At 37.2% G+C, this 20,168-nt stretch overlaps 1 pseudogene and 3 gene segments (V, D, J or C); 3 read left to right on the forward strand and 1 right to left on the reverse strand.

Moving 5' to 3' along the window:
* Positions 1 to 8,786: 8,786 nt before the first annotated feature.
* On the forward strand, positions 8,787 to 9,221 carry LOC131367650 (immunoglobulin heavy variable 1-46-like; the record flags this gene model as incomplete). The annotated part of the segment is given in 2 exon segments: positions 8,787 to 8,838; positions 8,923 to 9,221. Coding segments are annotated over 2 exon segments (339 nt in total), but the record flags the coding sequence as incomplete, so codon positions are not given.
* Positions 9,222 to 12,639: 3,418 nt separating this feature from the next.
* On the forward strand, positions 12,640 to 13,091 carry LOC131367642 (Ig heavy chain V region 914-like). The segment is given in 2 exon segments: positions 12,640 to 12,685; positions 12,775 to 13,091. Coding segments are annotated over 2 exon segments (363 nt in total).
* Positions 13,092 to 17,057: 3,966 nt separating this feature from the next.
* On the forward strand, positions 17,058 to 17,522 carry LOC131364489 (Ig heavy chain V region 914-like). The segment is given in 2 exon segments: positions 17,058 to 17,097; positions 17,203 to 17,522. Coding segments are annotated over 2 exon segments (360 nt in total).
* Positions 17,523 to 17,900: 378 nt separating this feature from the next.
* Positions 17,901 to 19,555, reverse strand: LOC131364497 (piggyBac transposable element-derived protein 4-like; annotated as a pseudogene).
* Positions 19,556 to 20,168: the final 613 nt, after the last annotated feature.

Consider the following 20,168-nt stretch of genomic DNA (forward strand, 5'->3'; position numbering starts at 1 on the left):
ATGATGTGATGGTGTCTGTTAAACTTTGGAGAACAGAGAAGACTCCAGTACAAACAACACACACCATGTTCTCTACATCTCTACTGCTCCTGCTGGCAGCTGCTTCTTGTGAGTGCTTTATCAAATTCATTCATTTACTAGATGAAGAATAAAGGTGCAGCAGATATTGTGTGAGATATCACCATGTGTTTTCCTCCCCAGATGTACATGGTGTGGAACTGACTCAGCCTGCTTCCATGACAGTCCAGCCAGGCCAGAGTCTCTCCATCCACTGCAAGGTTTCATATTCAGTTACGAGCTATTGTACATCTTGGATCCGACAACCTGCAGGAAAAGCTCTGGAGTGGATTGGGGGCATCTGTAGCAGTGGGGATACATATTACAGTGACAAACTGAAAAATAAGTTCAGCATCTCCAGAGACACTTCTACTAACACAATAACAATTGGAGGACAGAACATGCAGACTGAAGACACAGCTGTGTATTACTGCGCTCGTGACTCACAGTGAGAGAAGTAAACAACATCCTTGTACAAAAACTCCTTATCCAGTGTTCATTATAACAGAATGCCCACAAGATCCATGCAACGAACGGGTACAGATGCCGCCGATGGTGGGGATCAAACCCAGATCTCCAGCATAAACTCTATCACCCACAGTAGCAGATCAGAACCAAATGCAGGGATCGAGCATGTACACTGCTTTATTTTTATTTTTTAAAAAAACACTGGTTTACAAGGTTTTTGTTTTCTTCATAATTTTTAGTGTGCCAGATAGATTTTGAGATGCTGTTCACATAAATAACTTTAAATTTTTACCATCACGCAAGATTTTTGAGAAACAGCCAATTTTGTAATAAAAATTAGGAAATTTTCGTAACATGCAGTTGTTGCTGAATCACATTCAGTACTCGAGATACAACTGAATTATATGCGGGGATCTGAAGGTGGTTGCAATTTTACTTTCACAGTCTACAGTTAGGATACACCAAGTATTGTTGTTTTCTTTGCAAGTAGGACAGCCAAGCATGAACTTCACATTAGGTGGTCAGAGACTGGCTACCTCGCAGGAAATTGTTGCCAGGGCAGAAGAATGTTGTACATGACCCACTGGTTGATCCGAAGAACATAATTCTTCCGCCACTGCACATCAAACTTGGACTAATGAAAAATTTTGTGAAGGCAATGAATAAACAAAGTGAAGCGTTTGCATACTTACGACAAATGAAGGCGTTTTCATTGGCCCATAAATCCAAGAGGTGATGATAGTTAGTCACTTTGATGACTTTCTGCAGGGTGCCGAACGTGTTGCATGGACTGCCTTCAAGAATGTTGTGAACTTTTTGAAGAACATTTTGGGCAACTATAAGGCACAAAACTACGTTGAACTGGTTGAAACTCTGCTTCAGGCATACAAGTCATTGAACTGCAACATGTCACTGAAGATACATTTTCTTCATTCATGGGACTTCTTCCCAGCCAATCTCGGAGCCGTCAGTGATGAACATGGTGAGAGGTTTCACCAAGACATTGCCACAATGGAGAAACGCTACCAGGGAAAGTGGAGTCCATCAATGCTGGGAGACTATTGTTGGATACTGATATGTGAAGCTTCAGACAGTGACCATAAGTGAAAATCTGCGGCAAAACATTTCTAGTTGTCTCTCATGTTTCTCTCTAGCAATATCATAGCGTAGACCTATGCAATACTGAAGACATTACAGTGTTAATGTGTTAATGCAGTTTTCTTAAAAACCCTACATGAAATTACCAATACACATTTGTGTTCAGCATATAAAAATCTATTGGCTTCACCAAAAACTGTAGAGGAAACAACGTTTTCCATAAAATCTGTTGACCAGTGAAAACTAAACAAAACACAACTACATTAAACGTAACAGAAATAAGTCATAAAAACCTAAATAACACAGTGTCTGGCCTTATGGCACACATACTCTGTTATATAAGCATAATGACTGACACCGACCAAGACAGAAGGAAAAAGATATATAAAGCAGCACATCAAGGGAAAGCAAGGGACACATGAGAAAGCAGGAAAACACATTAGGAAAGGGTGTGGCACCGCCCACACAGGGATAACACAATAATAAATAAATCACTTGCCACGACCCCCTAGGGGTCTGCCAAGGAACTGTCTCAATAACTCCTGACAATACAACACTGACAAAAGCAAGTAAATAAATAAATAAATAAATAAATAAATAAATAAATAAGTAAATAAATGAATAAATGAATAAATAAATAAATAAATAAATGAATGAATAAATAAATAAATAAATAAATAAATAAATAAATAAATAAATAAATAAATAATCCCACAAATGACAAAAGTGTTTCAAGTAAGTTTATTTTTGAAATAGTTGTAGTGTAGATTTTAAACCATAATACTATATCTCTAACATTACTGCACATGATAAACACTATAATAATCATATCACTAACAAGAACTCATTATAATGCAGTATCTTTGGCTGAAAATAATCACCTTAACAGATTAGAATTTGTGTGAGAAGGTTGAAGGTTTAGTTCCTGTTCCTCTCTGTTACATCATCATGACTCCCTCATGTTTTCTATCATGACATCATGATGCAAATCCAGATTGCTGTGTGTCCATGCAGTATTTATGTGCAGCTGAGCTGAGTGGAGCGATCGAGTCTCATCAGCACTCACCATGAAGATCCCACTCTCCTCATTCCTGCTACTTATCAGCCTCATTGATGAGTTTTCATGCTGAATCTCAGATATCTTTTTCATTGTTTATTATACACTAATATTTTCTTGTTTATGTTGCAGGTATTCAGTGTCAAAGTCTTGAGTCTATTCCCACTGGTTCAGTAATAAAAAAACCTGGAGAAACTCTGAGTCTTTCCTGTAAAGGATCTGGGTTTAACTTTGGTGGCTATGGCATGAACTGGATCAGACAACAAGCTGGAAAAGCTCTGGAATGGATTGGGGCTATCTGGTATGATGCCAGTAAAACTATATATGCCAAACACGTTGAGGGACATTTGGAAATTACCAGAGACAACTCCAAAAACATGGTGTATCTGCAGCTGACTGGTTTGAGTACACAGGACTCTGCTGTGTATTACTGTGCTAGACACCACAGTGGTACAAACATCTTAATCAGCCGTCCAAAATCCTCCCACAGATGTGGTGAAAGAGAAAAGTGCATTCAATATACAGGGCATTTTCACAAGATCAGCAGGTGGCGCTAGAGCTTAACAAATATACTGTACCATTTTATGTTTCCTTAAAGTGGTCATAAGTACAACATATTCTCATATCCTCAGTCAGAGTTAGATACTCCATCATTTTTATGTCTTTGAGACACTGAACACTGAGACTGTCTCTTAAAATCAAATTTCCAAAGAGGACCAAAAAGGGAAATAATAACATTTACAGAAAAAATGCCAACTTTTAATCAGTGAGTATTAAATACATACATTTCACAAAGGTTCCACAACATTAACTGTTAACTATAAACAAAGAGTTTATACCGTATTCTTCTTTAATTAATTAATAAATAAATTGTAACCGTTCACAGACTGCTGCTGTATAAGAGGAATTGTGATTATAATAATTAGTCACACTGAATATTGGAAAATAATTATCTTCAGGTTTGTAGCAGTAACTCCCTGACACAGTTCAGCCAAAGTATGCAGAACTACACAATGTTTTTTGTTGTTTTCTTTGTACTTTACACAATTAATTATTGGCACATACACCCACCACCTCTACAATTCCTGACATCACACCACCTGCTCCTTGATTATTGTCCTATTAAAACACACCCCCAAGTGTTTTACTCCTTACTGAATATGTGTATATGAAGAGTGAGTTCTCTTAACAGACCTGAGGAATTCCTGCGAACCTGTCTCCCTATCCTCTTTAATGTGCTCTGAACTTCCAATGCCTGAACCTGTCTCTCGCTATTCCTCTAATCTTATAAATCCTAAAGATTTAGAATCAATTTAGAAAATCATTTGCCCTTCATAGTCTCTCCTTACATGCCCCCTTAAGTAAAAACCATATGTTCACTCCTTCAATAATGGACAATGCCTTTGATATTTGGGTTAAGAGTGGGATATATACATTACAAGATCTTTATATAAATAATACTTTTGCGTCTTTTGATGAATTAGTTAACAGATTTAAGATTCCCAGGTCCCATTTCTTTAGATATCTGCAAGTATGAAACTTTCTGGTTACACATATTGATTGTTTTCCTTCATAACTTTCTGCATCCCTATTAGACTCTATTTTTAAGGTAGGAAAAGATTCCAATCAAATCATTGGCAAAATTTATAACCTCCTCAATCAGCATAACCTGGCGTATTTAGATTGCTTAAAAAAGCCATGGAAGAGGATCTGAATGAACAAATTTCAGAGATAACTTGGCAGAATATTATTAAACAGATCTGTTTGTCATCTATATGTCAACGACATATGATTGTGAAATTTAAGGTGGTACACCGACTCCACTGGTCAAAGGTGAGGCTATCTAAATTCTGGCCAGAGCTAGACCCTATTTGTGACAGATGTAGGCAAGCTCCTGCAAGCCTTCTATATATGTTTTGGACATGCCTGTGCTTGTATAATTTCTGGAAATTGATTTTTGGTGCATTCTCAGAAATAATAGTTTTGCCAATAGACCCATCTCCTTTTATAGCGGTATTTGGTGTTGTAACACAAAACCTGTGCAGACGTAGCTATAATTGTGAAATATTGGCCTTTTGCACACTCCTTGCTAGACCCCCACCCCCCTACTTTCCCTCACTAGATTAAAGAGACAATATATCTTAAATATCTTGCAATATCTTAAACTGGAAAAAATAAGATACTCTCTGCAAGGATCTTCCCAAAAATTCTATGCAAACTGGCAACCTTTTTTGTCATTTGTTGAAAAGCACAAGTAGGGAACACAGCCCCAAGAAGAGGCTTTTTTTTAAAGTTATTCATTTACTGTTATTTATTTGTTTATTTTATTTTATTTATTTAATTTATTAATTAATTTATTTATTTTTTTATTGTTTTTTTTGTTGTTGTTCTCATGTCTTCTTTGTACAATGTAATTGATGCTTTATGTCTGATGGGTAGAGGGTTGGGTTGGGCTATGTTGTATTTCTTCTGTTTTTTGTTTGTATATTGTAAAATTATAAATAAAGAGATCTTGTTCAAAAAATTCAGACACCTGAGAAAGTCTCTTAATGTTCCATATTTTATAGATTTATATTCACAGATTACAGAGGTTCATTAGATGAGAAGATTTTCATGTGTACAGGAATCCATCCCATTTTGTCCCTAAGATAAGGAGTGTCTCTATGCAAATGTCCCTGTTATATATTTAAGCAACAAAGACCAAGAGCTTTTACTTCTTCTGCTTCAACACACACCATGATCTCTACATCCCTACTGCTGCTGCTGCAGCAACACTTTTGTTTTTGCCCCCATTTTTCATGAGCTGAACTCAAAGACTTTTTCTATGTACACAAAAGGCCTATTTCTCTCAAATATTGTTCACAAATCTGTCTAAATGTGTGTTAGTGAGCACTTCTCCTTTGCTGAGATAATCCATCCACCTCACAGGTGTGGCATATCAAGACGCTGATTAGACAGCATGATTATTGCACAGGTATGCCTTAGGCTGGCCGCAATAAAGAGTTAAATTCAGAGTTAAATGTTACTTAACTCACAGTCATTCTACTAAATTTAAGTTTTGCAGTTTATTCATTATTACATTAAAAATAAATGTGTTGACCTGGAAAAGACTTCATGTGTTCAACACTGTCTAGTATAAATAAATCTGAAAGCTTTAATTTCTCTTTTGCATGTCTCTCAACCTCAAATAAAGTTCTAGCTTTTCAAGATATCATTCTGATTATGGTGCAGAAGCATCGCAGACTTGATCACAGTGTGCCATCACTGTGTAAAGAAATGACATTGTCTGACACGTTGTACCATATAAGAGTTTAGACCACTAAACATGTGTGTAATATTTATTCCAATTTTATAGGTATACTGTATTTTGTATAAATTCATCTGTCCTAATCACATTACAGACAGTTTGAGAGCATATAATGGATAAACAAAAAAAATGGACAGTTTTAGGTAAATTATATCATGAACTTTGTTTGAAAAAAAGAATGTTCCAAATATAAAATCTTTTTATAATGGGGTTTATAAAATTTATAAAAGTGTCTTTTCTCAAACAAAAGAGTTTTTCTCCCCATTATAAACCCACATATCCTCCATCAGATGAATCTCCTCCTCATGATTTAAATACATTTCAGATACATTCTCCTCCCATCATCAGCAGATAAGCAAATCCAAGCATCAGAGCTGGATCTCACTCTATTTATATGATGTGATGGTGTCTGTTAAACTTTGGAGAACAGAGAAGACTCCAGTACAAACAACACACACCATGTTCTCTACATCTCTACTGCTCCTGCTGGCAGCTGCTTCTTGTGAGTGCTTTATCAAATTCATTCATTTACTAGATGAAGAATAAAGGTGCAGCAGATATTGTGTGAGATATCACCATGTGTTTTCCTCCACAGATGTACATGGTGTGGAACTGACTCAGCCTGCTTCCATGACAGTCCAGCCAGGCCAGAGTCTCTCCATCCACTGCAAGGTTTCATATTCAGTTACGAGCTATTGGACAGCTTGGATCCGACAACCTGCAGGAAAAGCTCTGGAGTGGATTGGAATCATCAGTAGTGGTGGGAGTACTTATTACAGTGACAAACTGAAAAATAAGTTCAGCATCTCCAGAGACACTTCTACTAACACAATAACAATTGGAGGACAGAACATGCAGACTGAAGACACAGCTGTGTATTACTGCGCTGGTTACACACAGTGAGACAGAATAGTGGATTCCTCTTACAAAAACCTTATGAGACATGTTACACACATCCTCTCAATGCAACTAATAAATCATCTCAGTCACACTTTCACGTTCTTCCACTGTAATAAAGTCATAATGATTTGTAGTGTTTTAAAACACAGTCACACAAAGTAATATTTAAATAAAAAAGAAAACATTATTGAAAGAGTGTTCATTCTGAACTATTATTAATCCCTTCATTTTACAGGATTTTTAACCAGCAGTTGGAATCAGTTTCATAAAAAAGACAGGAGAAAACAGATAGCAGATGCTTTAAATTATTCCATCATCCACAAAGATTTAACAACAGACAAGTTGTTGACATGAGCTCCTGACTGAATGAGTCAGTGATGATTTGTGACCTGAATTATATATTTAATAAAATTCAGTTTCTATTAGACAAACAGATGAAAAATGACAGTTTCTGAACAGACCAGAATGTTCTTCTGGGTGTTACAGTGACACACAGTGATGGAATAAAAAGTCATGAGATCTAATGAGTAAAGAGCAGTGATGAACCTGACAGCATGAAACAAACCCAGAGTCTGTTTTGAGTTACTTTACTCTAGCATTGTTCATTCACTGTTAGTATTATTATTTATTTTATATTGAGAAACATTTTACGGATTTTTCATACTTTCTTTTTTAACTTCAACAATTATCTTTGTGTGTTCTTGCAGATTCCTGCAGTCAGACACTGATCCAGTCTGATCCAGTGATCATCAAACCTGATCAGTCTCATAAACTGACCTGCACAGCCTCTGGATTTAACTTCAGTGGCTACTGGATGGCTTGGATCAGACAGGCGCCTGGAAAAGGACTTGAATTTGTTGCAATTATTGAGAGTAATAGTAACAGGAAGTTTTACTCCAGTGCAGATCAGGGCCGCTTCACCATCTCCAGAGACGACAGTAAGAAGCAGGTGTATCTGCAGATGAACAGCATGAGGACAGAAGACACTGCAGTTTATTACTGCGCTCGTGACACACAGTGATACTTCCCCTTAGACATCAGTACAAAACACTTGCTATAGTCACATGACAAACCCACATTTTCAGAAGCTGTGGATTCATGGAGGTCAAAGAACCAAAATATTTTGATTATCTCTGACTTTTCCTTAATATATCTTAACTAATATTGATTTCCAAATTGACTGATTAGTTAAACCAATAGAGTTACTATTTTTACCACTGATACTGTATCTGAGTGCTTTCTCTCTTTTTTAAACTGTACTGATAAAAATGCTCCACTTCTGAATTCCTAATATTTTTTTTCTGTTCCAAGTGAGATGATTTTTATTGACATTTATAGTGATTATAATCTTTTTCTCATGAATAACGTATTCTAGTTATTGATCATTTGAAAAGAGGAATTTTGTGCCTCTAGAGGGCAGTCTGTACAAACTCAACCACACAATCATTACATAAAGTGTCTTAGTACCCTGTGTTGATCAATAAATTCTGTTGTCTAATTGTATTTTAAATGCCGGAATATTACATTAATGCCTGTTTCAAAATGTGAATTTGTATGATGTTAAGGTGTATAAACACATACTTTAGTCTTTTCTTTCATTTAGAGAAAGTATTATTAAAAATGATTTAAATTACATTTAAATACAGTGGCTTCTCCGATTCTAATAAATAGCGAGAGTGAAACATTTAGTTGTTGCTTTTCTACACAGAACCTTATAATCATCCACACATCTATACAGTGAGCAGCATGTGGTTGTGGATTGAACACCTCCATAGTGGTCATGGACACTCCCTATTCAAATAGAGTCGTGTATAAACAGCATGTTCTTGACTGCTCTAGTTTCCAGTGAGCTCTGTGATAGATAACACTCCCATACACTTTAAATCTGGGTGAAGCAGAACTCAGAGAAGGATGATTTTAGGACAGTGTATTTTACTGGTACTCATTTCATGTAAGTTTATGTTTTTTTCTGTTGTGACTAATAGCATTATATCATTATAAAATAACATTACCTAGTTCTACTCTTCTCTTCCAGATTCTTATGGACAGTCCCTGACCTCCTCAGCTTCTGTGGTGAAGAGACCTGGAGAGTCGGTCACTCTGTCCTGTACTGTCTCTGGATTCTCAATGAGCAGCTACTACATGCACTGGATCCGTCAGAAACCAGGACAAGGACTGGAGTGGATCGGGCGTATTGATGGTGGCACTAGCACTATATTCGCTCAGTCACTGCAGGGCCAGTTCTCCATCACTAAAGACACCAGTAAAAACATGCTGTACCTAGAAGTGAAGAGTCTGAAAGCTGAAGACACAGCAGTTTATTACTGTGCACGAGACTCACACTGACACAACAGACTCCAGAGCTGTACAAAAACTTACACAAGCACGTCCTCATGAGCTGTAAATATTCCCTCAGCAGGAAGCTGCACCCTAGTGGCAATAGCTGCTATCGTCAAGCTATATCCAAACAGTTTCAAAAATAATATATATACATATACATATATATATATATATATATATACATATAATTAATTCTTCTAACTCCATGATCTTTCCTGATGTTTATTTCTTTCTATGCTGAAGGCGGCCGAAATCCACAATAATGTCCTTTGAACAGCTGATATTGAGATATGTCTGCTACTGATGCTCTGTAAAGCCTTCATAATGGCTCTAATCTGAGGTGCTGTTAATTGGTGATTTCTGAGGCTGGTAACTCTAAATGAACTTCTCCTCTGCAGCAGAGGTCAGTTTTGGTCTTGCTTTACTGGGATGGTCTTCATGTGAGCCAGTTTCATCATGGTGCTTGATGGGTTTTGCAAATGCACTTGACAATACTGTTCCTGCAAGAACTATTCCAGAACACCTGACCTTCGTGTCTTAAAATAACAACTGACTGTTTTTTGTTGTCATTACATATGGATTACTTAAGTCCAGTCATTTCATAGTTTTGAAATCTCCAGTATTGTTCTAGAATGCAGAAAATAAGTCACTAAACAAAAAACATTGAATTAAAAGGTGTGTCCAAACTTTTGACTGGTAGTGTACATCAGTAAATAAGTCGATGTCAGTATGTGCAAAGAGAAGTATGTGCAAATTGTATTTACAGCAGATAAAGTGTTAAGAAAAGAGTAATTAAATATTTGTGCAAAAGTCTGCATTATGTACATTGTATGTACAACAGCAACAGAGATAATAAACAGTGGATAGATAGATAGATAGATAGATAGACAGATAGATAGATAGATAGATAGATAGATAGATAGATAGATAGATAGATAGATAGATAGATAGATAGATAGATAGGTGTAATCTATGAATTAACAATATCCACATTTTAATTATATTATACAGAGAAAATGTAAATGTACAGCATGAAGCAGAACTGTAACGTGGTGAAGTGTAGTGAGACATGAGTGTCCTAGCAGTGTAGTGTAGAGTTCAGAAGATTTATGGTTGTGGGGAAAAATCTGGACCTGCTGGTTCTGGTGCGGATGGTCCTGTATCTCCTCCTGGACAGGAGTAGGTTGAACAGTTTGTGACTAGAGTGGGAGGAGTCTTTGATGATTTTGTGTGCTCTGTGCAGACATCTACTGTGGTGAAGAGACTCAGTGGTAGTTGGGTGTCGATGATGCATTGGGCGCTTTTCACAACCCTTTGCAGTGATTTCTTTTCATACACTGTGGAGCTGCCATACCACACTGTGATGGAGCTTGTCAAGATGCTCTCAATAATGCAGCAGTAAAAATTGGTCAGGATCTTGGGGGATAGGTGAACTTTTTTTAATCTTCTCAGGAAGTAAGGACACTGTTGTGTCTTCCTATCCAGAGTTGAAGTGTTCAAATGCCAAGACAGATCTTCAGAGATGTGGACGCCCAGGAACTGAAAGCTGGAGACTTCAGACCCATTGATGTAGATGGGGGAGTGTCTGCTTCTGTTAGATGTCCGGAAGTCCACAATGAGCTCTTTGGTCTTCTTGGCATTGTGGGTGAGGTTGTTCATGGAACACCATGCTGACAGGTTTTGGATCTCCTCTCTGTAGGCCAATTCCTCAGTGTTGCTGATTCGGCCAATAACTGTGGTATCATCTGCATATTTGATGAACACGTTGGAGTTATGCCATGGAACACAGTCATGGGTAAACAGGGAGAAGAGCAGTGGGCTCAGCACGCAGCCTTGTGGGATGCCGGTGTTCAGGATGAAGGTTGAGGATATGTGATTCCAACCTTACAGACTGAGGTCTATTTGTTAGGAATAAAAATATAATCATTTAATATCACAAGACAATAATCACTATAATGTATTCAGTCACTTGTTCATCTTTAGGAAGTGTTTTATTCGGGTCAGAGTGCTGGATCCAGAGTCCATCCCAGGAACACTGAGCGTACAACCTGGACATGTTACAAATTCACACACTCATTCACACCTAGGGGCAATTTTAATGAAGATCACTGATCTTGATCACTGTTGGGTGTAATGCATTACTTAGTAGCAGGAGCAAGTGGCTGTTTTGGAACTATTCCAAATGGAACTATTCCAATTACTTCTCTTTTTTGGCCCAGGTAGACAAGAACATTAACGTGAAATGTAAGCTATGTCCTGGTGAAAAAAACTATCGGCCCCTGTCAATACCACGAGTAATTTACTGAAGCACTTGACAAGGCAGCATCGACAAACACTTTTGAGTGATCCATGTTCATCGACAGTACAAATGTTAAGCAGGCAAAACTTGATTTTACATCAGGAGTGTAGAAAATGTCCAAAGGTGAGCTAAAAAAATGATTGCAGGCTACCAGTCAAGGTTTATAGGGATTTTAGGAAGTAATTAATAATGAGTTAAATTACTTATTGAGTAATTAAATTACTTTTCAGACAGACTAATTAGAAACACATTTTAAATACAGCATTGATGGTGTAATTAGTAATTAATAACCTTTTTCGAAGTAACTTACCTAACACTGCTGCTGATTCAATTTCTCAAAGAAGATCAATTTAAACTTTTGAATAATAAAGTAGATGAAGTATAGAGAATAGTTTCACTGTTGAGTTGTTGATAGATATTAGATTTCAGCTTTGCCTTCTGTTCACTAGAGATTACAATTCTTCTTCAGAATTTAAAAACACCTGATCTAGAATCTTCTCAGCTATTTCTTTCTGGATTCATCAGTTAAAGCCTCTAGAGGGCAGACTATACCAGAATGAACATCATGTTCTATTGAACGGTTTGATTATAATGTTAAATGTAGTTCATACTGTTCAGAAAACACTGCAGTATTTCACCAAGTGAGAGTCAAATATGGAAGGAGTTATTCACACTGTTATTTTAACACAGAAACCAGGAAATTTGTAGACATGAGAATAATTTCTGTGTTAATGTAATTATCTACATTGCAGCATACATATGACTGATAATTATTATTATTTTCATGTATTATGAATGAACTCTTGGAGCTGGAGGTCATCCCCCCAGTGTTATGCAGTGAATGGGCCATGCCTGTCATGCCAGTGGTTAAGAGGAACGGGGTTGTGAGGATTTGCAGTGAATCCGGCAAGAAAGTCTCTTAATGTTCCAAATTTTATAGATTTATAATCACAGATTAGAGACGTTCATGAGAAGGGGAGATTTTCACGTGTAGAGGAATCCATCCCATTTTGTCCCTAAGATAAGGAGTGTCTCTATGCAAATGTCCTTCCCTGTTATATATTTAAGCAATGAAGACAAAGAGCTTTTACTTCTTCTGCTTCAACACACACCATGATCTCTACATCCCTACTGCTGCTGCTGCTGGCAGCCGTACGCTGTAAGTGTTTTTACATTTGACTTTTAATACAATTTTGGTTCCTTAAAGCTTTTCACTTTTACATCATTAAAATAACTTTTCTTTAACAGGTGTTCACTGTGTTGAGCTGATCCAGACCGGATCCACAGTATTAACTCCTGGTCAGTCACTGACTCTGACCTGTAAAGTGTCTGGATATTCATTAACTGATAGCAGCTACTGTACAGGCTGGATACGACAACCTGCAGGAAAAACTCTGGAGTGGATTGGAGAGATATGTGGTAGCGGTAACACTTACTACAGTGAAAAACTGAAAAGCAGGTTTCAGGTTTCCAGAGACACGTCCAGCAGCACAGTGACATTAACAGGACAGAACATGCAGACTGAAGACACAGCTGTGTATTACTGCGCTCGTGAACCACAGTGAGACAAATAAACAACGTCCCTGTACAAAAACTCCTCATCCAGTGTTCATTATAACAGAATGTCCACAAGACACAACACTGATCTATAGAAGTCTTAATATAAAAACAATAATCCCACAAATGAGATCAAAGAGTTAGTAATGTTGTCAGTAATGTTGATTTAAAACCTTAATATTATCTCTAATATTGCTGCACATCATAAACACTAATATAATTATATCACTATCCTGAACTCTATATACTGTAGTGTCTTTGGCTAACAATAATCACCTAAACAAATTAGAATTAGTGTGATCATGTGTAAAAGCATTTTGACATGACTTTTGAGATGTATAATTCTTCCATTATGACAATAATCCTCAAAGATAAATTTAGTATTTAATAAAAATAATAATATATAAATAATAAATACTATTTCCACTTTCCACATACGATCAACATGTCCTCCATCAGATGAATCTCTTCCTTATGAATTAAATATAGCTTTAAGGCCTGTGATGGTTGCTCTCTCTTTACTCACACACATCCACCCAACATTTTGAGGTTTAAAGGCTCAAATCCACAGCCTCTGGATTTGACTTTGGTGCCTCTTAGATGTCTTGGATCAGACAGGCACCTGGAAAAGGACTGGAATTGATTGCAAAATGGATTCCAGTTTTGGGATGCTTCACCATCTCCAGAGACAACAGTAAGAAGCAGGTGTATCTCAGGATAAACAGCAAGAGGACAGAAAACACTGCAGTTTATTTTTGTAACCATGTACCACAGTGATACTTGCCCTTAGACATCAGGACAAAAACACATACTTGCTTTAGTCACATGACAAACCCACATTTTCAAAAGCAGTGGATTCATGGAAGTCAACAAGCCAAATGTTTACAGTGTCTTTGACTTACATGCTGACTTTTACTGGACTGCTGTGAACATTGTCTGGACTGTGATACAATACTTTTGTAAGATTATTTAATTCATGTCTGAATATACACAATACCACAGCACCATAATACACATGGGTTTGAAATTGACATTGATATTAAATTCTTTAAGTCTGTATTGAGCTTCTGTCAGTATTGAAGTTCTCCTTTCATACTGTTTTGAAGTGTGAGACCTATGCAAGTAGTTGTTCACAAAACTAAGAAAGAGAGCTCAATGTCATTATCAATGAGACTTCTCTATGACTCGCCTCTGTGTTTAGAAGATCATCTGAAACAAGCAATATTTCCTGATTTTTTTTATTATATGGAGACTAATAAAAAGTATATGTAAAAAAACACTCTATCTTATGCAATTACAGTATATTGATCTGACTAAGACATTTAATAAGAAGATAAATGTTGAGGTCAGAAGGTAAACATTGTGACAATAATAAAAGGCACCAGGCTGATCTGAGGAGGTTTTTGTACAGGCACTGCAGTTTTCTGTATCATTGTGTTATGGTAGCGCACACAATAATACACAGCTGTGTCTTCCATCTGCAGATTCTGACCATGGAGAGTCACCGTGTTACTGGAGGTGTCCTGTGTGATGCTGAACCTGTCTTTCAGTGACTCTGTGTACCCTGTGCTTCCACTGCTACAAATGACTCTAATCCACTGTATATTTTTCCCAGTGGCATGACAATGGTCAAAGCCTGTCCAGGCTGGACATTCACATGATCTGGCTGAGCAAAATTGATTGTGCCAAAAACAACTGCAATAAAAAATGTAAAAAGTGCATATTAATCAAATTTCTCTAAAAAATCTCAAGAACAATTACACAAAGTACAACGATAGATGCTTTAAACAAATGTGTGAACTTACAAGATGCAGATATGCACAGCACCAGGAAATAAACAAGCAGCATGTTTGCTCTTGAGGCTGTACTGGTGGGATCTGCTCTTTGGTCATCAGGCTTTATTGAGGTGTAGTCAGGGACAGAGTCTACATAATGTTAGCGCACGCAAAATGGCTCTTTTCCTGTTTTGGTGTACAGGTTGAAGGGGCTGCTGGATATAGCTGTGATATTTCCTAATGTAATAGGTAGACTGTTTTTTTTTACCTTAAACATCATGTGTATTATACAATAATTAGAATCAGGAATTTATTTAACATCAAAATATAACATTTAGATATCTGGTAGCATTTCATTTGCATTTATCGAGAAGCCAAAATGCCAATGATCTTATGTTCATCATAATTTGTTGTCAAAGTTTGTAATTAGTTATAAATTCTTTTCATAGAGGATTTTTAGTTATTGTTAGCTAAGCAGGTGTGTTGTATTTCTGTTAAAATTATACAATGTCTGTAAAATCAGATTTACATTTTTTTTTTCAACGAAACCCTCATTCCAGGATACAGTATAAATTATTATTAAATTATAATTCTCTACTTGTTTGTTTTTATGCCTCTAGATGTCAGTCTTTGTAAAGAAGCCCTTCTCAGTATATTTTAACACATTCAGCATCTCTCTCTTTAAACACTCTAATCATTCTCCAGCTTCATTTAACTCAAATAACAGATAATTGCTTTTTTGGGACTCTGCAAAAGTGATCTATATTTAACAACAATATTCAGTTTATTTTATAAATTCTACAGTTATACTCACTTTTTGGGGTTTTATAAAATATTTAGAAAATAAATGATAAATGAGCAGGATCAGGAAAGTTTGTGTATTTATGCTTAGCACAGTGCAATAATAATTCAATACAAGCAGCAGGAGTGTTAGGGCACACTAGAAAATACCACAAGAATAACAGTTAATGACCTGAAAATGTGAAACATACAGTAAGCTTCGTCTCGGCTGTTCCTCTGTGAATGTTTTTATATCTCTAGTGGGCGTGTCATGCAAATGAAATCCTGCATTTGAACCATTTATGCTGAAACATTCAGCCCAACAACATACCAGCAGTTTGTGTTCATTTACAGCAGCAGGAATCATTTTAATTCTTTGAGATGGGACTAGGCAGTGTTTTGAGTTACTTTACTCTAGCAATGTTTATTCATTGTTAGTATTATTATTTATTTCATATAGAGAATCATTTTAAGGATTTTTCATATTTGCTTTTTTAACATGAACACAAATGTTTGTATGTTCTTGCAGATTCTTGCAGTCAGACACTGATCGAGTCTGATCCAGTGATCATCAAACCTGATCAGTCTCATAAACTGACCTGCACAGCCTCTGGATTAGACATTAGTGGCTATTACCTGGCTTGGATCAGACAGGCGCCTGGAAAAGGACTGGAATGGGTTGCAAGCATCTACAGTAGTAGCATATATTACTCCAGTGCAGTTAAGGGCCGCTTCACCATCTCCAGAGACGACAGTAAGAAGCAGGTGTATCTGCAGATGAACAGCATGAGGACAGAAGACACTGCAGTTTATTACTGCGCCCGTGACACACAGTGATACTTCCCCTTAGACATCAGTACAAAACACATACTTGCTATAGTCACATGACAAACCCACATTTTCATTTTCATGGAGGTCAAACAATCTAAATGTTTAATCTAAATGAGTCAGTTTACTGGATTACTGGATTGTTGTGAACATTGTCGGGACATTTACACTGATGCAAAGTTCCATACTTCAATTCAGAATTCATGCAATAAAAATATAAGCAACACACACAACAGTGTAGCTTTCCTGCATCCTTCAGGAGTCTGTGTAATGAGATCCAGTCAGTATAAATATTTTCCCTACATGCTGTTTAAAACACAGAAATATTTCACAATATGACAGAGTGAGAACTAAGTAAACAGTTAAGAGTTTAAAAGTCATTTACATCATGAGTTTAACTTTACTTATCCAGTTTTAAATAAATATAAAGTAACGTAAGCACCAAAGAACATTTTCCACTGTGATTATTAAAAGCTGTAGAACACCATCATAACAATATGTAAATGAATATGCAAAATCTTCCCCTTACAGCTACATATAGAGAAATATCAGCCACGTTCACTGTGGGCTCTGGAGAGTTTTAGATAAAAGATGTTCCTTCCAGTTCTGCTGCTGCTGGCAGCTTCATCCTGTGAGTTTCACTTCAGTAATGAACTCAGAGCTGCTAGTAAATTACTGCAGTTATAACCTACTGTACATACATTTTTACTGAAACTGTGACATCTCTTTTTTTCAGATGTGGAATGTGCAGTAGAGCTCACTCAGGACACCTCAGTGATGTTAAAGCCTGGAGATTCTTTAACCCTCAGCTGTAAAGTATCCGGTTACTCAGTTACTGATAACAGCTACGCTACAGCTTGGATTCGACAACCTGCAGGGAGAACTCTGGAATGGATAAACAACATTTGGGGGGGTGGAGACATGTATCATAAAGAGTCTCTAAAAAGCAAGTTCAGTATTTCTAAAGATGCCTCCAGCAGCACGGTGACTCTGAGAGGACAGAACATGCAGACTGAAGACACAGCTGTGTATTACTGTGCACGGAGACCACACTGATGCATTTCCTTAAGTGTCATTACAAAAACACACGTGTACTGTAATCATACACTGAGCTCATATTTTCATAATCTATTTGTACTAAAAAACACTAAGACTGAAAAAACATTTTCTCACCAGTTCACAATTAAACAGCATTTACTTTTACTAAATTTACTAAATTTAACTTAGATTTTCACTCAACTAACTAAACACAAACTAATTTAAGCACCAAAGGACATTTTAATAAGTATGTGAATTTATTAACTTCACATATCTTTACAGTCTTAATTTTTTCTTCAAATGACTTCAGAGTTGGACACTGAGAGTGAAGAACAACCTCCATCATAAAGACATGGTTATAAAAGACTTAACCCTTGTATGGTGTTCATATTTTTGTTACTCAGCCAATGTTCGTGGGTCTGGTGGACTTTTTTGGGTCTTTAATTTAACACAATCACACAATTTTATGTTAAAATACTCAACAGATGTTTACTTTATCCCAATTACAAGCAATATAAACAACATATATGGTTAATATTTGCCCTTTCCCTTTGTTAGATCACATTAATGAAATACATTGCTGCTTGTTTTTATTTTGTTTTTTTAATAAAATGTAATTAAAAAAAAGAAATATCAATTATAAACAGGATATGACAAAACAATTCAACAAATTTACAAATGAAGCAAGGTTTTTCATAACTATTGATTCTTATTTATTTGAAGTTCATTAGAACTGTAACCCATTCAGGTCAGTTAACACAACATTAGCTGAATACAGTAACCATGTCAGTCTAGACAACACATCAGCCCCATTGAACACATTGCCTTTTCATACCATCCTATACAACACATGAGGGGCAGAGTTTTACTGTGTGTGTTGCATATACACTTTTTGCACTTGATGCATGCATATTGTGTTATTCTGTCCATCTTGGGTCCACACACTTCACAGCGCTTCTTTTTGTTGTTTGCTGGCTGCACCCTAGAACGCTGAAAAGATCAGGAACACCTAACATTAACACCTCACAATTGCAAGGCATGTGTGTTAGCATCACACACACACACACACTTCAGGCTCTGCTGATGGTGGTTCTGTAGATTGGGTGGATGGGGCACCAGCATTCTTCTCCTGAATCCTCCTTATGATGGCTGCAGATGCTGGGGTTCTTGGAACATGTTGTCTTCTCTGGATTTGAGGTCTCACCTTTCTCACCAAAATTGCCTTTCCCAGTTCCTCAAAAAAGAGGCGTCTCCTCTGGAGCTTCCATCGGTTCCACTCTGGGTTCAGCGCCATCAAGTTGCCAAAACCGTTGTACGCTGAGATGTCCAATATGTCAAAGAATATCACCAGTGGCCAGCATAGGGTCCTCCGTTTGCAGCTGTAGGCAGGCACCAGCTTGCCCATGTTGTCCACCCCACCTTTTGTGGCATTATAATCCATGATGATCTCTGGTTTTTGATGCTCCTGGCCACAGATTCTCCCATCCCTGTGCAGCACACTTATGAGTACCACATTCTTGCCTTTCGTTGGAACATAGGATACCAGGGATGTGTCAGACGTGTACAGGTGACAGGCTTGGTCTTTGTCAGCAGTTGGTGATGGGTGATCAGACTTGTTTTTTCGTATCGTTCCCACCATGGTCAGCTTCCTCTTTAGGAGTTCCTGTTCCAGTTTGAGCAATGTAAAAAATTGTCGCATGTGATGTTGTGTCCACTGAGTCATGTCCAGGACAACTCTCATTCCTTGACTCTTCTCAGCGGCTTCTCCATCAGGTTTCCCTGTGTAGACTTGTTGAAGTTCCAAGCATATGAGGAAGTGGCATCACAGGCAGCCCAGATCTTTACACCATATTTTGCAGGTTTAGATGGTATATACTGCCTAAAAGGGGCAACAGCCCCAAAATGGCATCAGCTGCTCATCACTTGTGACATTAGGCACACACACACACACACACATAGAAACAGCAGGCCCAGACAGGAGGAGGACAGTGTACGTACACAGGACCAATTTCCACACATTTATTAGCCCCGGGTCCAGTGGACCCAAACATCCCGTATATAATATAAATGTGTAGGGGGGGTGTACAGTGTGTGGTCATTGAAAATGTGTTCTGATATATGTTCTTCACAGAAAATGACCCAAGGCCAATGAGTTTGAGTTTGAAAAAATAATTAATCGTATCATTTTTCTTTTGATAAATAATGAAAACGGGTCCCACAGACCCGACCAGCATACAAGGGTTCTGACCACTGATTCATTTGCTTGAACACTGGTGCTATCACCAAGATCCCCTTTACCATACAATTGCATAGCTATTATTTTTAAGGCAATTACTTTTTTAAAATTTATGTACATGTGTGTCTACACACCTTCACAGATGACAGTTAGCTGTTTGCCCTCAAAAATGTCAGCTCACGTAACAAGTTATGGACTTCTAAGTATTTATTTACTGAAGTCAGATGTAAAGTTGTATGCTTTGTTTGTGAAATACAGATTGCTGTTTTAATAAATTACAGTTTGAGTTACCACTATGCAACTAAACATGCAGAAAAACACGAGAACTTGACTGAGGCAGAGCAGCGACAGTGCGGTCAGTTAAAGGGCGGCCATAATCTAGCCCATTTGCCATCATCTAAACCCTGTTTGCTATAATTTTCTGGATA

Source organism: Hemibagrus wyckioides, linkage group LG02, assembly GCF_019097595.1.
Source record: "Hemibagrus wyckioides isolate EC202008001 linkage group LG02, SWU_Hwy_1.0, whole genome shotgun sequence".
Lineage (NCBI taxonomy): Eukaryota > Metazoa > Chordata > Actinopteri > Siluriformes > Bagridae > Hemibagrus > Hemibagrus wyckioides.